This window comes from Equus przewalskii, chromosome 15, assembly GCF_037783145.1.
Source record: "Equus przewalskii isolate Varuska chromosome 15, EquPr2, whole genome shotgun sequence".
NCBI lineage: Eukaryota > Metazoa > Chordata > Mammalia > Perissodactyla > Equidae > Equus > Equus przewalskii.
The window spans coordinates 5,175,084-5,194,691 of NC_091845.1; the positions used below are offsets into that span (position 1 = coordinate 5,175,084).

General features: G+C 42.6%; 1 protein-coding gene and 1 long non-coding RNA gene across 19 annotated transcripts in view; one reads left to right on the forward strand and one right to left on the reverse strand.

Moving 5' to 3' along the window:
• Positions 1 to 790: 790 nt before the first annotated feature.
• On the reverse strand, positions 791 to 4,591 carry LOC103551377 (uncharacterized). Of its 7 annotated transcripts, none has more exons than XR_011526845.1 (4): positions 4,341 to 4,591; positions 1,750 to 1,928; positions 1,509 to 1,658; positions 791 to 1,418 (listed from the first exon to the last, which is right to left on the reverse strand). It is a non-coding gene; the product is annotated as an uncharacterized lncRNA (long non-coding RNA). The 7 variants fall into 7 exon arrangements; XR_011526847.1 differs by lacking the exon at positions 4,341 to 4,591 and adding an exon at positions 4,069 to 4,195; XR_011526848.1 differs by lacking the exon at positions 4,341 to 4,591 and adding an exon at positions 3,566 to 3,803 and having other exon boundaries at positions 1,505 to 1,658.
• NR2C2 (nuclear receptor subfamily 2 group C member 2) overlaps positions 3,875 to 19,608 on the forward strand; it is a 135,514-nt gene continuing 119,780 nt past the window's right edge. For 3 of the 12 annotated variants that reach the window (XR_011526839.1, XM_070574651.1, XM_070574653.1), the window contains exons 1-2: positions 4,090 to 4,233; positions 16,973 to 17,056. Coding sequence is in view for 4 of the 12 variants with exons in the window: in XM_070574651.1 (XP_070430752.1) it covers positions 16,997 to 17,056 (60 nt within the window). In the remaining 8 variants the exon portion in view is untranslated. Of the gene's footprint in view, positions 4,234 to 4,373; positions 4,720 to 4,941; positions 5,313 to 16,972; positions 17,057 to 19,608 lie in introns of those variants that run through there. The other 9 variants (XR_011526842.1, XR_011526840.1, XM_070574652.1 and 6 more) reach the window with 7 other exon arrangements.

Consider the following 19,608-nt stretch of genomic DNA (forward strand, 5'->3'; position numbering starts at 1 on the left):
TTTTAAGACTTCTCAAGTGAAAGGCCGGCAGTCCCAAGTGGGTTAGCTCTTGAGGTGGTACTGAGCTAGTAAAATAAACTCCCAAGCCTCAAGATTGAGAGTTCCTAATTAGGCAACATTTAAAAAACAAAAAACACCCTTCCAAGCAACCCATATTCTAAAACAGGGGACCAAGGGCAGGTGCATTTTTCTGAGAATATAATCTGATGTTCCATGATGCTCCAAAATATTTAAGCCAAGTACAACTTAGAAATAATATCTTTTCAAGGCCCAGGAAGCCCCAAGCCAAAAACTAAAGGGGCAGGACTCTCAGTAAAACCCATCCTGGCCGGGGCTCAGGAACACACGCTCACAGTGTTCCTGTACCACTAACTCACCAGGGCGCTCTTTCTCTTCTCTTCCTGGGAAGAACAAGGGACATTTTTAGAGAAGTTGAGACCTCTCTAAGTAGTCTTCTACTGTGTCAGAGCTTGACTTTGACGGAATTGAGGTGAGAAGAAGAGAGCTGTCTTCCTCTCGAAGTTCTCAACGACAGAAGAGAGAAATAAGCAGAAATAACTATTAATAAATGTTCCACCACTTGCTGGCCACGTGACTTTGGAGAAGTCATCCTCCCTCTGTTTAAGTCCTCAGCCTCTTCAGCTGTAAGAACAAGATAATACCATCTCCTTCACAAGGTTATTGGGAAGATTAAACAGGATAATGTGTAAGTGTAAGGAATGTGCAATCTGGTATTCAGCAATTACATCTGTTCAGATTCCACATTCTTAAAAAATAAGGCTAATAACAATTATATGAGGTTTAAAAGTTTATTTTATAAACAAGTCATATTTATATAGATGATATAAACAGAAGTTTCATAAAATGATTACTACTATACTAATAAATAAAGCCGAAGCTATTATAGAACAATTGATACAAACATGTACATAAGTACTTAAGAAGGTAATTATTAAGCTTTTCGGGTCTATGAAAATAAAAAGGAAAACCATTATTTATTCTATCATATAAGCAGTACCCTTACAAGCAAAAAATCTCTGGTAATAGTAGTCTGACAAATTTAGCACATCTACTGCTATTGTTTACTCAAAATTTGATTTTCAGTGAATCAACATTTATCATTTTAATGCAAATTTAAAATAAGCTTGGAGGGCAAAAAACATGTTTACTCTGTGCTAGGTACAAAAGGAAATTGCATGATATAGTTCCTGCTCTCAAGGAGCTCACAGCTCAAGGAGTCAATTAATGATTGACTGCAGAACAGACTGGTTAAGTGTTATGGGAAAAAAAGACCTGCCCGGAGGACCACGGAGAGCACACCTGGGTCTCATCCACAGAGCACTGAACAAGGAGCCAGAAGCCCCAGGCTCACATCCCAGCTCATAGAAGTCACCAAACCTTGTTTTCACTGGGTTCATCTGTAAAAACAGGACGATGATATGAATATCGTTTGCAATACACTGTCGCTGGGAAAGCATTCATTCAATAAATGCCCACTCCATACCCACTCTTAACTAGGTACTGTGGTAAGGACTGAGATCGAGAGAGACAAGGCACATCTCGATACAGGGCTCACAGTCAGGGTAGGTGCCGAGATAATGCACACACAAGGACTGCGTGCTGCCACATACATCATCACTCCGGTCGAGCCTGGTTCCCTGTGAGTGAATAATATTCAGGCACAGAGTAAAAAAAAAAAAAAAGAAAACCTTCTAAACTGCATTTCAAAGGTGAAACAGAAAGTTTTACCTTGGTTTTGCCACACGTTTGGCATTTGTCACCATGCAGGTCCAGGCCTGTAGTGTGCATCAGAAGTATCTGTGATGCTCAGCAGAAGTACTGATATCAAAGCTTACTGCTTCTAGACCATCAGGGGCCTGGCAGCTCTGCAGCGCACCCCCCAGTCAAGAATCCTTTAGTTACCAAGGCTGATAAAATAATATTAAAAGCACTGTTAATGCAAATGAGGATACTTCTTAACAGTCAATAAAAGGAAAGTATAGCTAGTATGATACAAGTTGAATATTTTTTGTGATTATAAAATCCATCAAGTGTTACAAAGCTACTTAAAGAGTGCTCACTAAAAAGACTTGTAGCAAAAACACGATGGAGGAAAAAGTGGCACTATGGCAGTGCTGACCTCTGCTTGCACAGGACTGTTACCTGCCGATACTGTTTGCAATCTGTGTGTGTGTGTACATGCACGTCTATGTTCAGGGGAAGAAAAGCCACTCAAATCGATCAAGATTATGAACCCTTGCTACTAACTTTTAAACAACTAACCTTTAGCTGAAATTTACCGAATACTATTACAAACAGGGCAAACTGATACAGCATGATTTATACCATAAACCTGAATCAAAAGGAATAGATCAGAGCCCTGGCTTCACTTATTGCACCTGCGGCACTGGACAGGTTGCTTAACTCATCTGGGCCTCAGTTTCTACACTGAGGAAATAACAGTGCAAATAAATGGAAATAATAGTACCTTGTTCACAGAGCTGCTGAGTATTAAATGAAGAAAATTAAAAAAAACTATAAACCATCATAGAAACATTAATTATTGTTTAATATTTACTTCAAAATCTAGTATAATTGTAATTTTTGTGAAAACCCCCCAAAACTCACTGATGTGTGAATTTTTATGCTCTATCTAGAAGGATCATTTAACATTAAAAACTTAATTTTTGAGAAAGAGCACACAATTGCAAAGCAGTCCACGTTTACAAGGATTTAACCATCAAAATGCTGGGCTACCTTAGGCACATCACTTGACCTTTCTGGTTCTCACCCACCTCTCCTGTAAAACCTTCCTGCCAGAAGAGGATATGACCATAATTATGTGCTGAGGCCTTCCAACTTCCAACTTCAGGGTCTGTGGCTCACCATGACATTACAAATTTACCTCTTCTCCACTTACTTCCTTGCAAGGAGAGAACAAGGAAGTAAGGAAAATGAGTGTATTTAAAGCATTTCCTATCAAATACAAATATCACCAGATAATGGACAAAATACTCCCAGTTGGGGTCACCCTGATAAAAGCCCCAATGGCTACTATCTAAGAAAAAAGATTAACCTATCCAACTGGGAGTATTTATTTGCAATAACAAAAGTGCGGAAAACAATCAGCAGAGGATCGTGGGCCTACAAAGCATGGCGACCCAGGAGAGCCCGGCCTGAACTCCTCACGGCATCCGCACCTTCCAAAGCAAGTCAACACCGTAATTAAAAGAGAGAAATATCTAAGGACAACCTACAACCCAAGATGCGTAAGATCGAGAGAAGCGATTTTCTTCCTCCATTTAAGCAATTTTGCAAAGAGCTGCTTTACTAGACACACTTCGGTACCGCTGTTGACGAGCTCGCAGGGCGAGACGCGTGGACTCCGCAGGATTTTGACCCTACGTTCACTAAGAGACCAAAGACACAGCTTTCGGAAGGTTTCAACACTTCACGCGACACCGCCAGAAGCTGGCGCATCTTCGGACCCGGAAAACCCAAAGAGCAAACCCGCGGTACCGAGGAGGCCGCAAACGGTCGGACACCCACCCAATAAACCACCGACCTACGGGCGCTCTGCCGCGGGACCGCTCTTCAATCAACAAACGCGGAGGCTTCAGGGGGCAGGAGGCCGGGGTGCACGACGGCTCGGCGAGCGCACAGCCCCACCCAGCCCGAGGAGTCGCGGCCCCGCAGGCCGGGCTTTGCGGACGACCAAAACACCCTTTCGCCTGAGCGCGGCGGCAGCCCGGGGCCCCAGTGCCCGCCCGCCCCGCCGCCGCCGCGCCGGGCCCGCCGCCGCCGAGGGGCCGGCCGGAGCAGCGCGGGCCGCGGCGTTCCGGTGCGCGCGCGCGCCTCAGCCAATCGCGTGCTCGCCCGCCCCCCGCGGCCGCGGCGAGGCTGGCGCTGGGAAGAGGAAGGAGAACATTCGCCCTCCTCCTACCAGCGCGGGCGGCGGCGGCGGCGGCACCGGGGTCACGAACTCTGACCTTTCACTGACAAAAACAATAACAAACCCCCCCTTCCCCGCGACCCCGGCGGCGCCCCCGGGCCCGCCCCCGCTCCCACCTCGGCGTCTCGGCTCTCGCCGGCCGCCCCGTGAGCCCGCGGCCCGGGGCTCCCGCCATCCGCCAGCGCCGGGAGCCCGGCCTCCCCGCGCCTGCCCTCCGCGCCGGGGGCGCCCGCCGCAGACACGGGACCTGCTTCGAGGCCGCTTTGGCGCCAAATCCTGAGGTAAAATTGAAAAGGGGCCGGGGCGGGCTCGGGCCGGCGGCGGAGGGGGCGGGCCTGGCGCGCGGACATGGAGGCGCCGCGGCGGCGGCTGAACCCGACCCTTTTACCTTTGCCACGGGGCGGCGGCGGCGGCGCTGGACGCTTTGCATAGTGGGACGGGCCGCTCCCCTCCCCTCCCCGCCCCGGCCGGGCGAAGCGAGCGGGCTCCCCCTGACCGGCCCGGCCGGCGCGAGGGTGGGGGCGGAGGGGGAATGGCCGCGGCCCCGCCTCACAGTTGGCCCCCCGCCAGCGCCGCCATTTTGTTCTCGACGGAGATGGCTCCGGCTGGGCCGAGCTCCCTTCCTCTTTCTCAGCCTCCTCCTCCCCGCAGTCCCTCCTTCCCCCGCTCCCGGGCTCCTCGCCCCTTCGCTTCCCGCCTGCCGTTGACGGCCGCCGCGGCCCAACCGCCGTTTTTTCCTAAGGGGAGGGTGGAGGAAAAGGAGGGAGGTGGGTATGGGGCGCGACCTCGTGAGCGACGGCTGGGCTGACCAATTGGTGCTCACATAGGAGGGCCGGGGCCTGTGGCTCCGCCCCCGAACCTCTGCTGATTGGCTCGGGCGGGGGAGGGCAGTCCCCACGGGGCGCGGGAGTCCTGGCGGGGCGGGGCGGGGCGGGAGCTGGGGCCGGGGCCGGGGCGCGGCGTGGGGCCGGGGCGCGGGGGGCGGGGCCGGGGGCGGGGCGCGTGGGGGCGCGGCACGGTGAAGGTGTGGGGCGCGCGGGGACGCGGCTGGGGGCCGGGCGGCCGCTCTTGTCCCGGAAAGCGTCAGGAGTGCGTGCTATAGAACAATAGTAATAAGGGTGATGGAGCATCTTGAATCCACGGCGCCGGCTCGTGGAAGGGCTTTTCGGAATTGGCACCGTCTCAGGGCTCCGGCCCGTCTTCTCGGCACGGCTGCGGGCGAATCCCCTTTCTGAGGCTCGACTCATAGACTGCCAAATGGCGAGAATGGGGGTTTCTGCCGGGCCGGACCTCCCTTCTCAGGATCGTTTGAGGGGCTGTGCTCAGAAAATGGAGTCCAGGCTACTTTGTGAACCTCAAAGTAATGTAAAAATGGTGTTATTGTTGAAAATGGGATGTAGGGCGAGGAAGGGGAAGCTTAAGGGTTTTAGGGCTCGAAAGAATAGAGGTGACTCTGAGGTAATTCTCTTCTCGTTGGTTGATGAAGCACGTTTGCTTAGTTTGGGGCACTGGGATCACATCTAGGGAAGCGGTTAGGCAAGGCCCCTGCCCTCCGAGAACGGGAGACGGAGGCGAGTGGACAGATCGCGGGAGGATTTCAGAGTGGGCAGCTCCGTGACCGAAATGCGGTGACACCGGATGAGGCGTTAACGAGGCCTGAGGAGACCGTCTAGGCTGGGTGGTCGGGGAGGGAGCCAGGGAGGGACTAGGGGCCCCGAGACAGGCCCGCGAGCCGCAAGGCCCGGGAGGGGAGGCGGGTGCTGTGACTGAGAACAGGCCGGTTGTGGCGTGAGAGTGGTTGGAAAGAGTTCGTCGTCCTTTCCGTTATCTCACTCTTCCTCCAGGCTAAAGTGTGTGAAATATGACAAGGGTAATGGAGAATAAATCTTCAGTTTAATAATAAAAGAGAAAGAGGAGAGTCAAGGAAAGTCTAGCCATCAGATGAATTGCTGATGAATACATGACTTGGGGGAAAGCCTCAGAAAATCCCATTACTTCCAGTTTGAGTTCCTTTGTCAGCGCCTTATATCCATCTTCAGTTTATCAAATATTTGCGGAGCGCCACTAATACCCAGGCACTAGGTGCTAGACTGGGAATACAAAGATGACTAAGACTGATGCGTGTCCGCAGGCAGATGTGAATGTGGCTCTCTGCACATGAGTTATGTTTCCTCTCTCCGTCCCCTTGTGGATACATGCACACAGATCTCAGCTGAAGCGTCACTTCCTCAGGGAAGCGGGCTCTGGCTCTCATGCCCACTGCCAGGCTAGATCAGATTCTTTTACTTTACAGTGTGTTCTTTTCCTTTATAACCTTTATCTCACTTTGTACTTACACTCAATTATATGATTGTTTGATTGGTATCTGTTCCCTTTACCCTACTATAAGCTCAATGAGGGCAGAAATCATTTTGTTCACCATTATATTTCCAGCACTTAGCAGAGTGCCTGGGAGTATTTATTGAGTGAATGAATTGTCGATAATTTATATTGCTGATAACTAAGTCGCCGCTCATTAATGGCGCCTCTTTGCGTGGGCCTGTTTGGCAGTTCAGCTAGCAGTGCCGGCAATAAAGTGTCTGTTAAAGTATTTGGATGAATTTAGGAAGTGGTCCCTCACAGATATGGCACTGCCCAGAGACATAAATATGGATAAGATAACCCAGATGAATCCCTTTTTACCCACTTATGTATTGATTTATGGGGTTTTTTAAGACAAGAAATAGATAATTTAATAATTAATTGAATTACAGTTTTAATTATATGAAAGTTAATGAGCTCATATGGAACTCACTAATAAATAAATAGCCCAGACATAATCATGTCATTTACTTTAATTGAAGAAACAAAGCACCAATATGATTTTCTTGAAATTAAAAATGCTGGTCTTTGTTTCTCTATCACAGGGGATCAGAGAACAGAGAAGAAGCTTTTAGTGGGTTTGCAGAGAGTTGGGAGTTGAAAGTCTCTGTAGCTATTAATTTTAAACATTTATTTTTTCAAAGATAAGTTGATTCATGCAATGGAATTATTGAGAATCATCTTTTAATCGCTTTACTAAGGTTAAAAGCAGATTTTTCAAAGTATATATCGAGCTTCTGCTGGAAAGTCTGGTAAATAGAATATTTTTGTTGATTTGTTTTATATAATACAGATTTTATAAATAAAATGTTACGGTATTTTAAAAATAGTCACACTTTTATTTAATTCTGTTTATTTTTGGATGTTTCTTTTCTATGCTGTTCAGGGATTTTTCGGTATCACTTGTTCAACACTTTTGATTCCTTGAACTAATGACACAGGGTAACCAAAGAACTCATAGTTTAATGAAAAAGCTGTATATTGTCTTATGCCATTCAACTGGTTGTTTATTACTTTCAATAGCTGTATTTGCAGTGACCTTGATGTTTTGTTTTAATGAACATGCCTTTACAGAAAGAAGAAAAACTTGATGTGTAATAACCTCACTTTCTGAGGACTTCTGGGAAGTTTTAACGTCTTTGTCCACGCAGTTAACTGACAGTGTAGCACCTGTCTCCAGAGCCTTGAGTAGATAGTCTGTCTGAGGTTTATACATTCCCCACTTGTAAAATGGGGAGGAGTAGCCAACACTGAGATTGGGGCCAGGAGTAGGGGCCACTTGTTGTCCAAATGACATAAAGAACAAGGCAGGTGGGCCTGTGTAGAGCAGCCTCCCTTCAACTTTGTCACTGAACCACTGGCCTCATGTGTCTAGCTACCTGAGTGTCTCCACATATTGAGGGCTCTCATTTGGGATTTTCATCTTTGAGTTCTCTTATCTATATGCCATATGCTCCTTTAGTCCCAAAGCACCTCCTGGAGCAGATACTAGTCCCCTTAATCAGTACCACATGGGAGGAATCTGTGAAGGAATCCATCTTAGAGCTCTTCAAGTCCAGCCTCACACCTGATGCAAAACTCCCCTGCCAGAGTTTAGGATATCTCTTTTTACTTTATTGCTGGTTATAAGGAACTTAAATAGTGACGTCTTTTTCCCCCATGGATAATTATCATTTTTAACATGATGGACACATTCATGCTCTTGTCACACATTGTAAAAGATATGCTCTTATTTGTTGGAGTTTCACTTGCTTTCAAACATGCCTAGAGGCTGAGATTCTCTTTACAATTCTTTCTCATCCTGCCTTTCCTGTCCCATATCTCTTGACACCTGCTGCTCTACCTGCTGCCCAGCTTCTCTGCAAGTGCCCTGAGTGCCAGAGAGGCACTCTACCGTAGCAGGCACTCTATACCAAAAGGCAGGATTATCTAGGAACACAGCTCAAGTAGCATAGTTCACAATGATGGTAAGGGGGTTGTGGATAGAGAGAATGAAAGCCCAGATCAGGGTATTTGCATAGGGCATTGTTAGGGGGACAATAAGAGCAGATTCATACCCCTGGTATCTGGGAGTCTTGGAGTAGAGGGATGGGAGGTGAATTGTTAAGGATGGGAAAGGATTAGGCTAGCTCACATGCTCAACCGTCCTTTCCGATTTACCCCTGGACTCCAGGTAGCCTATAATGATGAAAGCTAACCTTAGGCACAAATTATGATTTTTAGGCACAATAAAAATTACCTCCTCCGCTATATAAGAGGATTGAATCCCTTAATGGGAGATAAAAACTTTTCATTCCATTATTTTTAACAGTAACCCCAAAGATTCTATTTCCTGGAAATGCCAACATGTTGATAAGGAGGAGTTTCATTCCAAGTGTAAAAGAGAATGTCATTCTCTCCTGTTTGGATTAATGGGAGGTGTGGGGGCCTGAAAAATGAGGTGAATGCTGTTGAAGAGTGAAGAAGAGCAATGAGAGGCTGGTGGGGCCAGACTCAAACTTGAAGGCTTCATGGTTTTACTGGGAGCCACCTTACTTACCTTTATTGTTCATGTACTCGTAGAAACTATGCAAAAAAAAAGAAAAAACCCTCTTATCTGGCTGCTCACACATACACCTTAAAACTCCAATAACTGCCTGCCTCTGTGCGGAAGACAGGCCTCCACTGAGAAGGATACACAATGAGACTGAGTGGCTCTTAAAAAGTTGCACAATGCCAGCAGGCTTCATGAACCATTTCCCCCACTGGTGTTTATTGTACAGTGAATCTGATTATGTATTATTTGTAGAACATTTCAGAAATGTCATTTGTACCATCCTCATTCTCCTCTCCCTCTCGCCTATTGCTTCTACAGTAATGCAGCTTTTTACTAGGTTGATTAGTGAATAAGCCTGGAATTATTGAAAAATTACTCTTTACCAAGGTTAAAAGCACGTATCATGAAGTATATGTCAGACCCTGGCTGAAAAGACTGGTAATTAGAATGTATTTGTTGACTTGTTTAATATAATGCAGGTTTTTTAAATTAAAAGTTAAATTTATAATATATGTTTCTTTTCTGAAGAAGCAAAAAAACAGTCAATTTTTAAAAATAGGAAAATTTTGAAATGAAGAAAAGATAGCACTGCATCAAAGGGCATGCACATGAACATTCATAAGAGCGTGAGGTGTAAGAGCTCCAAAATAGAAACAATCTAAATGTTCATCAGCTATAGAATGGCTCAATTCTGGCATACTCTTACATTGGAATTCTATACAACGATGAAAATGGGCTATCTACTCCTAGTTATCTCAAAAATAATGAGTGAAAGAAGCCAGACACACAAAAAGTATATTACGTACAGCTCAAAAACAAGCAAAACTAATCCGTGATAACAGAAGTCAGGAGAAGAGAAGTAAATCACGGTAAGGGATTCAGGGGAGACTTTTGGGGTGCTGGTAGCGTTCTGTTTTCTGATCTAAGTGGCGTTTACACCTGTGTATTCACTTAGTGAAAATTCATTGAGCTGTTTCATTTATGATTTGTGCACTTTTGTATTTACATGTACTTTGGTAAAAAAATTTTTCTTAAAAAATAGATGATAAAATTATCCTCACTATTTTAATCAATATGATTATTATGCAGGTAAAATTTTGAGGGAAAAGTGTGTTCAAGTTCCAAAAGAGCTGTTATGTTACTGTCTGGTGGAGCTAGGTCAGAAATTTCTATGAGCAATACTGAAACATAAATCACATATTTAGGAATTAGTGGTTGTATAAATGTTATTAAATGATCTAGCGTATTGATGTAAATAATTTGTTCGCTCAGATAATTAAATTGTTTTCTGTAACTTTTTTCAATTACCTCTTCTTGACTTCCTTTTTCTGGGAAACTATTTTGAAGGGCACTGTGGTATACAGAGGTAATGTGATTTTAAAGTCAAGGAGGCCTGAGTTAGAATCCTAGATCCATCTCTTACTAGCTGGATGACTGAAACAAGTTGATTAAACCTTTGAGTCTCAGTTTTTTTCTGTCTGTTTTGGTGGAGCTAATACCTACTCAGAAGGTATGTTAAGGATTAAGTTATGCCTGGTTTGATATAAGACACATCAGCACATTGTAGATGCTCAGGCAGTCTATCCTGCTTTCCTTCCATCCGTCTATTCCTGGTTCACACTAATAGAAATGAAGAGAGTCCATATCACCCTTACACTTGGGCCCTTGGTAAGGTGAGGAAAGACGCCCACAGTGTACAATGATTTTTTTTTTTTTTTTTTAAAGATTTTATTTTTTCCTTTTTCTCCCCAAAGCCCCCCGGTACATAGTTGTGTATTCTTCGTTGTGGGTTCCTCTAGTTGTGGCATGTGGGATGCTGCCTCAGCGTGGTCTGACGAGCAGTGCCATGTCCGCGCCCAGGATTCGAACCGACGAAACACTGGGCCGCCTGCAGCGGAGCGCGCGAACTTAACCACTCGGCCACGGGGCCAGCCCTGTACAATGATTTTTTTAGGGAAGTTCTCCACACACAGGATTGTAGCACTGCTCTGGTAGCATAGGAACTCCATGTAGGTGAGAGCCAGTTCTCTTCCCCATAATTCACTCCTCACCCCACCTGCCCCTTTCTTATAGTCCAGACCTGTAATGTGGAAGAAACAAGTTTCCTGTGAAGAGCAGAAAATCACCTGACCCAAAAGCAAAGTAATCTTTGAATCTAAATAGTGGCAGGGTTTCTGGTGACAGGCTGTATATCTGAACTTGACCTTAGAGGCATCCCCCTGAGCATCTTTTCTGTTGATGAACATTTATATTACACTGAATCTGCCACTTGATTTCCATTTCTTGATTTCAAGACTTGATGTTTGATTTCAAGTCTTGAGTTATGTATTTCTCACTTTTTTTTCTCTCTTAGGCTATCTAAATTCTTCAGTTTTTATTTTCCCCGTCAGTATGAAAAGACTTCTGACAATCACAGCATAAAAATTACATTGAATACCTTGTACCTATCAAGAAATTCTGTACCTGTCAGTATTAGGTATTGGTTTATTTTTAAATATTTGTGAGATTTATTCTAATCCACCCCTTTCATTTTGCCCAATTGCACAATTTAACAGATTGAATTACAAATGCTGTATGAGCATATAATGCATATATATAGTTAAATTTCATATGGGTCCTATATCAAGATGAGACCCCTATTCCTAATTATAAATCCTATTTTACAGTTTGAGTTACTGCTTTCAGATTTCTTGAGAAAGTAAAAGTGGCACCATCTCCTTGTACCAATAGTAGCTACCATGTATTTCATATCTACTATGTGCCAGGCATAGTGTTAGGCCCTTTAAATACACAGTAACCTCAGGTGGCTCCACGAAGAGAGATCAACCTAGTGCCAGAGCCTCAGAACCCCATATATTTGTTTAGATGAGAAAATATCATGACAGTAGATATTTTGAATGCTATATAATTATGGGCCACGCAATACATAAATATGAATGATGTGAATCAGTTGATTGTGAAGGGAAAGGCAGGCTCACCCATTCCTGTCAAGGAAGGCAATTTTCTTGTCCCAGGACTTGTTTATTGTTGTTTCAGACAGTGGCTCCTAAGCCTGCTGCTGTGGAGAGCATAGCTGGGCTGTCCTAGCGACTCATGAGGGATTCACGTGTTCACAGTAGGAGCCCAGTTTTCACTGCCATGGGCTCTGTAGCCCTGCTTGACTAAGGAAACCCTGCTTGCACAAGTTTTTGTGAGCCTAGAAGAGTTGATTCGAAGTCACCGTTGTGTTCTCTGCTGCTTTGTTGTTAAAAGAATGATCTTGATCTACTTGTATTTGAAAGAATTTATGTTATAAAACCTACTGCCACATAAGGCCAAGCATTAATAGCTTTACTTCCATCATTTTGTGGTCTGTATTACAGTTTTTATGTAGTGTGCCCTGTCATCATTCGTGTGCTATACAGGAAAACTTCACCAGTTCAAGTTAAGTTTAAGACTCTGCCTTCCTCCTGGACTTGATTGCCACCACTTTGCAACTGGCCTCCCATGTACAGTCTCTCCTTTTGTCTTCACCACATTGTTGTCCACAGGATTGTTTTTTGAAGATCCAGATGTGATCACTTCATTTCTCTGATAGTTTTCCGTTTGTCTGCAGTGTCAGCCTCTCTCCTCCCCTGACTTCTCCAACAATTCCCCACCAGGTTGCCTGCTGTTCCTCAAATATGCCGTTCTCCTGCATATCTGATGGTTTATATGAGTTGTCCTCTCTGCCTAAAACTCTCTCTCTATCTTCCCTCTCTTTGCTTGCTAAATTTCCACTCTTCCTTCAAGACCCAGTTTAAATAGCTCCTCCTATAAAACCCTCATTGGTTCCCGCAAGCAGTGGGAGATGCTCCTTCCTTTGGACGTTCATTGTATCATTTACATTGCATAGCTATTATTGATTTCTGTCTCAAGTTCTTCTAAGACAAAGACTTTCTTCTCCTCTTCCTCCTTTTTTTCTCCTTTCTTATTCTTATTGTTGTTATTGATTCTCAGCAGTCAGTTCATTGCCTAGGTCACAGCAGTTGCATAAAAAGGATTAGTGGTCTTTGAACTTGATTAGTTTAAAACCACCATAGGACAATATTCTGTAGCAGTTATTTTTAGTCAGGATACTTATAGCTCTTCTGGCAACTAATCAGGTTCTTTTCAGGAAACATTATTGTGTGTGTAGGCAATCTTCAAGAGAGAGTCGAGTGGGTCAAGTGCCAGCCTTTGAAGACCTTAGGTTTCTGTACTAAGAGCTATTTTAGTGTTCTGTCCACAGTGCTTATTAATACAGTGCCTGGTGTGTAGTAACCACTCAGTAAGTATTAGTTACTATTAGTATTATGTTTAGCGCCACCAGCCAAGAAGATTCTTTTTAAATGCTTTGTCTCGGGTAGCCAAGAAGATTCTTTTTAAATGCTTTGTCTCGTTTGTAGTATCAAAACAATACGTTGTTCTTTTTTCAGATTTCAAATACAAAATTATATTGTGCTAGTGAATATGGTTTTTCACACTACATTTAGACACAACCCACTGTTCCCTGGAGCTTCTCATTCTAGGGGGACACCCCCTAATTGACTACCATTGCGCAATACTCTTTCCAAAGCTCTCTACCCTTCCTTCTCACTATGCCATCTTTCTGTCTCTAGGACCACCTATGGCTACGGTAGCAATAAGAAAGCTCTCAGGTGAGAGTCTTACCAAACCCTGACATCATCTTGTTTTTTCTGGGGTACACTTGAGTTAAATGTTTTCTCTCACTTCCTGACATCACCTGAGGGTTTTGTTTAACTTATGTCTTACATTGTAGTATCCTGGAAGAAGAGGCCTCTATCTTCCTTATTTACATATGAAGATAGGATATGATTTGTGACTTATTTTCAAAAATGATGAAATGGAAAATATATTTTTTGAAACTACTCTCTCACCTCTCTCACTGAATTTAAATCTTTATTGAAAGAACTTTTCATAGTTTCTCTCTCTCACTCTTATTCTCACTCTTTGCTTGTTTTTCCAGAAGGTGCACAGTCCTTCTTGTTCATTTTTAAGCAGCTTCCAGAGCTGCTGTTGATTTCTGAAGCTGCTTTGGAGGCAGGAAACCAACAGTGAGGTCAAGAATTGTAAGAATTCAAGTATATAAAGAAAGGTTGCTGCTCTGGGTCTTGAATATTTGAGATCGTCCAGGAAGTTGTTGTGGGGAGAGAGCAAAGTGGGAAGCATTGCCCTAACAGAGAGCAATACTTGTAAAGCTGCAGTGATAAGATAATGGTAATGGCATGGAGAAAGATAAGTGGAACACTAGTGAGATAGCATAGAGAACCTAGAATTATAGCCACACGTACAGAGAAGCCTGACATGTGGCAGAAGTGGCATCACGGATTAGCGGGGAGAAGAATATATTCTTCAAAAAATGGTTCTGAAAAAATGATTATCCATAAAGGAAGAAATTTAACTGGATCCTTACTCCTCATCAAACTCAAGAATCAATTTGCAGATGGATTGAGGACTTAAATGTGAGGGACAGAACTCAAACATTTATAAGAAAATATATACAATTATACTTATCACCCTGGGGTAGGACAAGATTTTCATAAATATAAAAATACAAACTGTAAAAGAAAATATTGATAAATTCAGCTTTGTTAAATTTGACAACTTCTGTTCATCAAAAAACACTGTAAAGAAGGTAAACAGATGAGCCACAGAGTAGGAGAAGATGTTTCTAATTTATATAATCAACAAAGAATATCCGGAATATTTAGCTTTTCTAAACTAAACAAGTTAACTACTGCATCTCTGTGACCTAAAAATCTATAGTCACCAGTCATTAGCAGTAGTATCTTGGGACCCCCAAGCCCTATCTGAGGTTGATTGGTCCTGCAAATTTAAAGTGAATCATTACAGAAAGTTATCTGAGTTACAAAGTCTCTGTCAGGCAGTCATCTGTAAAATCCACTTCAACGCAAACCTTGAAAGGATCAAGCCACCTCTTTTAGGGAAACCCATAGAAAGATATGTCTTTCTAGTACTCTGTTATTCCTATAGTACTCAATAATATTTCCCTAATGATATATCTATAATATTCAAATTTATACATTTCTTGCATCAAACTGTAGTTAATAATAGCAACAGAAATGCTAATAATACCTAAAAGTGGTAAAATTAATAGTTGCAGTGGCATGTTTAGATTTTATTTCTTAATATATAATACCTATTGGCTATCTTTATCCATTTGATTTCTTACAGAGCTCTTATTTACCATTTTGAGAAAAAAGAACTCTAGACTCGTCACATGCAATAATTGTGTTTTTAACAATACTTGATTGACTTTTCTGGTATATGTGAAGTGATGCTTTTTTCCTTCATTTTTGTTAGTTGAAACCAAACTGTAACTAGGGAAAAAGACCAGAGTATTTCTCTGTTTTTTCTTCTAGAAGCAAAGAAAAGTAAACAAATAAAAGTTAAAAGTCTTGGGGCTGGCCCCGTGACTGAGTGGTTAAGTTCGCGCGCTCTGCTGCAGGCGGCCCAGTGTTTCGTTGGTTCGAATGCTGGGCACGGACATGGCACTGCTCATCAGACCACGCTGAGGCGGCGTCCCACATGCCACAACCAGAAGGACCCACAACGAAGAATATACAACTATGTACCAGGGAGCTTTGGGGAGAAAAAGGAAAAAAATAAAATCTTGAAAAAAAAAGTTAAAAGTCTTGACTACTTATTAAAAGAATGAATAACTAGAAACACTACTTCCATAGTTTCAGACCTTCATAGATTCAGAAGATGAATCACTGATGCTGGTGATCTGCTACCCTTGTAGCACTTGGTACAGTACCTGCTCTTACAGGATTTCGACTCCTTGAAGGCAAGGGCCAGTTCTTTTGTATTTGTCAACCACAGTTTGATGCTCTCATTTCTCTCTCATTATCATTTTGGCAATAGAATAATCAGAAGGAGAATTATGATAATAGAAGGGGCTATCTAATAGTGGATAGAATACTATACACAGTTACCAGAGAGTGAAAAAGCTTCATAGAGATCAGTGCTTACAGGTATAATACTTTAGGTAAGAATTACAGCAAAGTGTTTTGTCAAATTGCATTGCAAAATAGTCCAGTTTGTGGTTGAGGAAGGGCCAAGCAAATGAACATTTGTGTATATTGCACACTTGTAGTACTATATAGTTTTTATTTGTAAATACTGGAAATAAATTATACCAGAGCTTTGTTCTCTATTAACCGTGGGATGTGTGCAGTCAATAATGAAGTCTTTCTGATTTGTCCAGGAATTAGGTCCAAAATGAGATCCTTTTATCCTGAATTTTTTGTGATAGAGTTATTGGAAAGGGTTTAGGGGAGCTCTGTATTGTGACCTGCAGAGACTAGGGCGTCTCTTTCGTCGACAGTGCTTGCACTCAAGTGAACCTGACCCAGGAGACTAGCATACTTGGTGGTCTTTAGATGATCTTCCTCAATTTTGACAAATGATGGTACTATTTTTTCTATTAATAGAGAGCTGAATTATCTGGTTTTCTAATTTAATAAGGACCTAAAAATATAAACTGATAAATTTATGGGTACCATGCTCTTAGCCCACTTTAGTAACGCAGTCTCCTTACTTTTCTTTCTTTCTTAGGGATAGCGTTTGCCTCATCAACCTGAGTGAGGCATGTTAGCACCTGGGCAGAGTTTTGCTTCTCACATTGCCACTGGTAACAGAAGTGTAGTGATGATAGCAATCTAGTGCTCCGTATCTGAAGTTGAGCTCACGCTTTTCTCAGATAGCCACCTTCTTATTCAGCATACTGTGACAGGGAGCTATCCGGAAAGGGGTGATTCCCACCTTTCTGAGAGGTGAACCAAGCTGTTACAACCCAAGGGACCTAATAATTAAAGTTCTAAATTCATCTTTGTCTATATTTACCAGGGGAAGTCTTGTTTCCAAATTGAAATGTTTCTACTAATCAATTTTAGTACTTGTAGTTGAAGAAGCTGTTGCAGCACATCCAGATATTCTTAGCCTGCTAGCTCTGTCTTCTATAGAAGGCAAAATCTGCACAAGACAGTACCAAAAATGAATTTTTATTACAAAGGTGAATTTTTCAAGTAGTCTGGTTTCTCCCCACCTGATAGAAGTTGCTGCATCTTTCCAAACAGGTTCTCTAATGATCTTGCTTCACCATGGCTACAAATATGGAGGGGCTGGTTCAGCACAGAGTGGGGACCCAGCAGGTGGCTGAGGTGAGTGACGGGCTAGCACAATGGCTGGCACCCTTGCTTTTGAAAGGAAAAATACATCACTGCGCTCTGTTGTTTCAAAACAGTCCCAGTGAAGTCAGCTTGTGATCTAAATCCAAAGCAGGATGATGCCATCTAAGAAAAAGAAAAATGACAAGAACATTTATTCCTAATGTTTCTTTGAGTGAGTAGGGTAGCCTAGCTGCACACAATAAGGTAACTTTAAAAAATTTCACCTTGAGCCAAAAAGCTAAAAGAATCTGGTGCTTATCCAAACTTGTGAGTATAATTTTAACTCCAAGGCTCCATCTTAGTTTCTTGCACATTTGATACTTCGTTAATACTGTGGTATGGTGGAAAGCCCCGATTCTGTGCATTCTGTGCATTCTGCTGTCGGTACTGACTGTCTACCATGTACTGGGGGTTTTGCTAAGTGCTGGGAAATATGGAGCTTGAATGAGCCGTTGGTCCTTCTTTCAGCGTTCTTGGAGCCTGGTTAAGGAGTAATTATAACACAGAGTGAGAAGTATAACTCCATGTGAGGAAGGTGATCCTGGAGGAGAGTCTTGAATGACAAGTAAGCATTTGTCAGATAGACCCAAGGAAGTGGGGTGGAGAACTTTGTGGCAGGTGCTGCTACAAAGGCATCCTAAGTCAGAAACCTATGTAAAGGTAGGAGAGAGGCGTGAAATAGTTTGGTATGTTCAGGCAACTTGAGGTGGAAAGGAGGGAAGTAGGGCCAGATCTTTTCACTCTGTACCCGGCCATATGCAAGGGCTTCAATCTGTACAACAACCTTTTGAGGTTGGTATAATCATTATTCTCATTTTTTAGGTGAGGAAAACAAGACTCAAAGATAGAAGTAATTGGCTGAGGGCACACTGACCCAGTTCTGTTTCACTTTTTCCAAAGCTCCTCCAATAAACCAGGAGCCATTCGGATTCAGGTTTGCATTTTTGAACCAATACTCATAATTCTAGGGTGAAGATGCAAATTTATCAAAGACTGGACATTTAAAGAAAGGACTTAAAAAAATAAAAACTAAGTGCACACATGCCAGTTTAAATCAATAAAAATGGTGAGCAGATTTTAGATCAGCCATTACCTTTAAGGCAACAGTATAACTGATCTTCCCCCAGCAAATAATGATTAATATTAACTGAAGATGAAAGCAGAGAGATTTCACAAATTCTTTAATATCATGTTTTTGGAAGGACTGTCAGAGCTATGAAAGTATTAGAGTTAAAATGCTTGTGTTTATTTGTTACTTTAGTTTGTGATAGGAACAATAACCTTAAAAATCATTTTTGATTTTTTCAAATATTTAGGGTTATTTTGCATTTAATACAGTTTCCAACTGAGGCTGATTTTGAGACTAGTATATGGATCACTGCCCTAAGAGGTCATCATTAGTTCTTTAGGGGAAGAGGTTAGTATAGTATAGTTCCTTATAGGTTAATAGAACTTTTGTGTATTTGTTCAGAAAATTTACTAGCTAAAATTTTCTGTCAGCCTTATTTTCTTCGCGAAATGGTATTTCATATATTAAGTTAGTGTAACTATCGTTTCCTATGGCAAAAAGTGCATTTTTAGGAGACTTCCAATATAATAGAAGGCATTCTTAATTTGAAGTGCAAAAGCAATCTTCCTGTTTAAAATATTCCCTAGATTTCCTTGCTGTTATTTGAGGGATAAGTATGTGTGTGTGTTCTTTGAAATCTCAAGCTCAATAACTTTAAACTGCATATAATAACTATATAATAGAACAGCTAAACAAGTAAGGGAGCCTACAGTGCATCATTTCAGTGCTAAACAATAGCTGAGTGGGAATAAAGTATCTCAATTGGGGGGTTATTAACAATCAGTTTTGGACGGTTGTATATTCAGTCAGCAGACAGTGAAGGAGCATACCACTTCCCTGCCCGTCAGCCATAGAGGGCACACAGGTGAATAATAGGACTTGGCGTCTGCTCCCAAGAGCTCTCTGTCCCTGGGGTCAAGCATGAGATATGGGCCACACTAAAGGGGTGAATAGGAAAGGACAGGCTATCAGTAGTGGAAAGGAGGCTATTCTATAGCGATCAGACAGATTGGGGGTTTAAATCCAGGCCCTGCCATTTGTTATCTGGGTGACAGCCTTGTGCCTCAGTTTCCTCATCTACAACATAGAAGTAATAATAGTATCTGTCTGTCTCATGGGATTGTTATGAGAAGTCCTTGAAGTGAAATTATATGAAGAGCTTTAGTAGGGGCTGTGCTTTTGCTCCATGAATGAGATACAGCAACGTTGTCAATTATGTAAATGATTTTCTCTCGAGTCACCAAATCAGCCTTTTTCTCTAGACCAGGTAAGTCACAAATACCAAGGTAAACTACAAAAGTTGGATAATACAAAGTAACAACTTGATGTCCTATAATATGTTCAAATTTATCCAGTTATTCAGAAAGACAATTGTAATGCAGCAGTCAAGAGTGTAGACTCTGGAGCCTGATTACCTGAATTTAAATTCTGGCCCTACCACTTGCAAATTGTGTGACCTCTCTGTTTTTTGGAA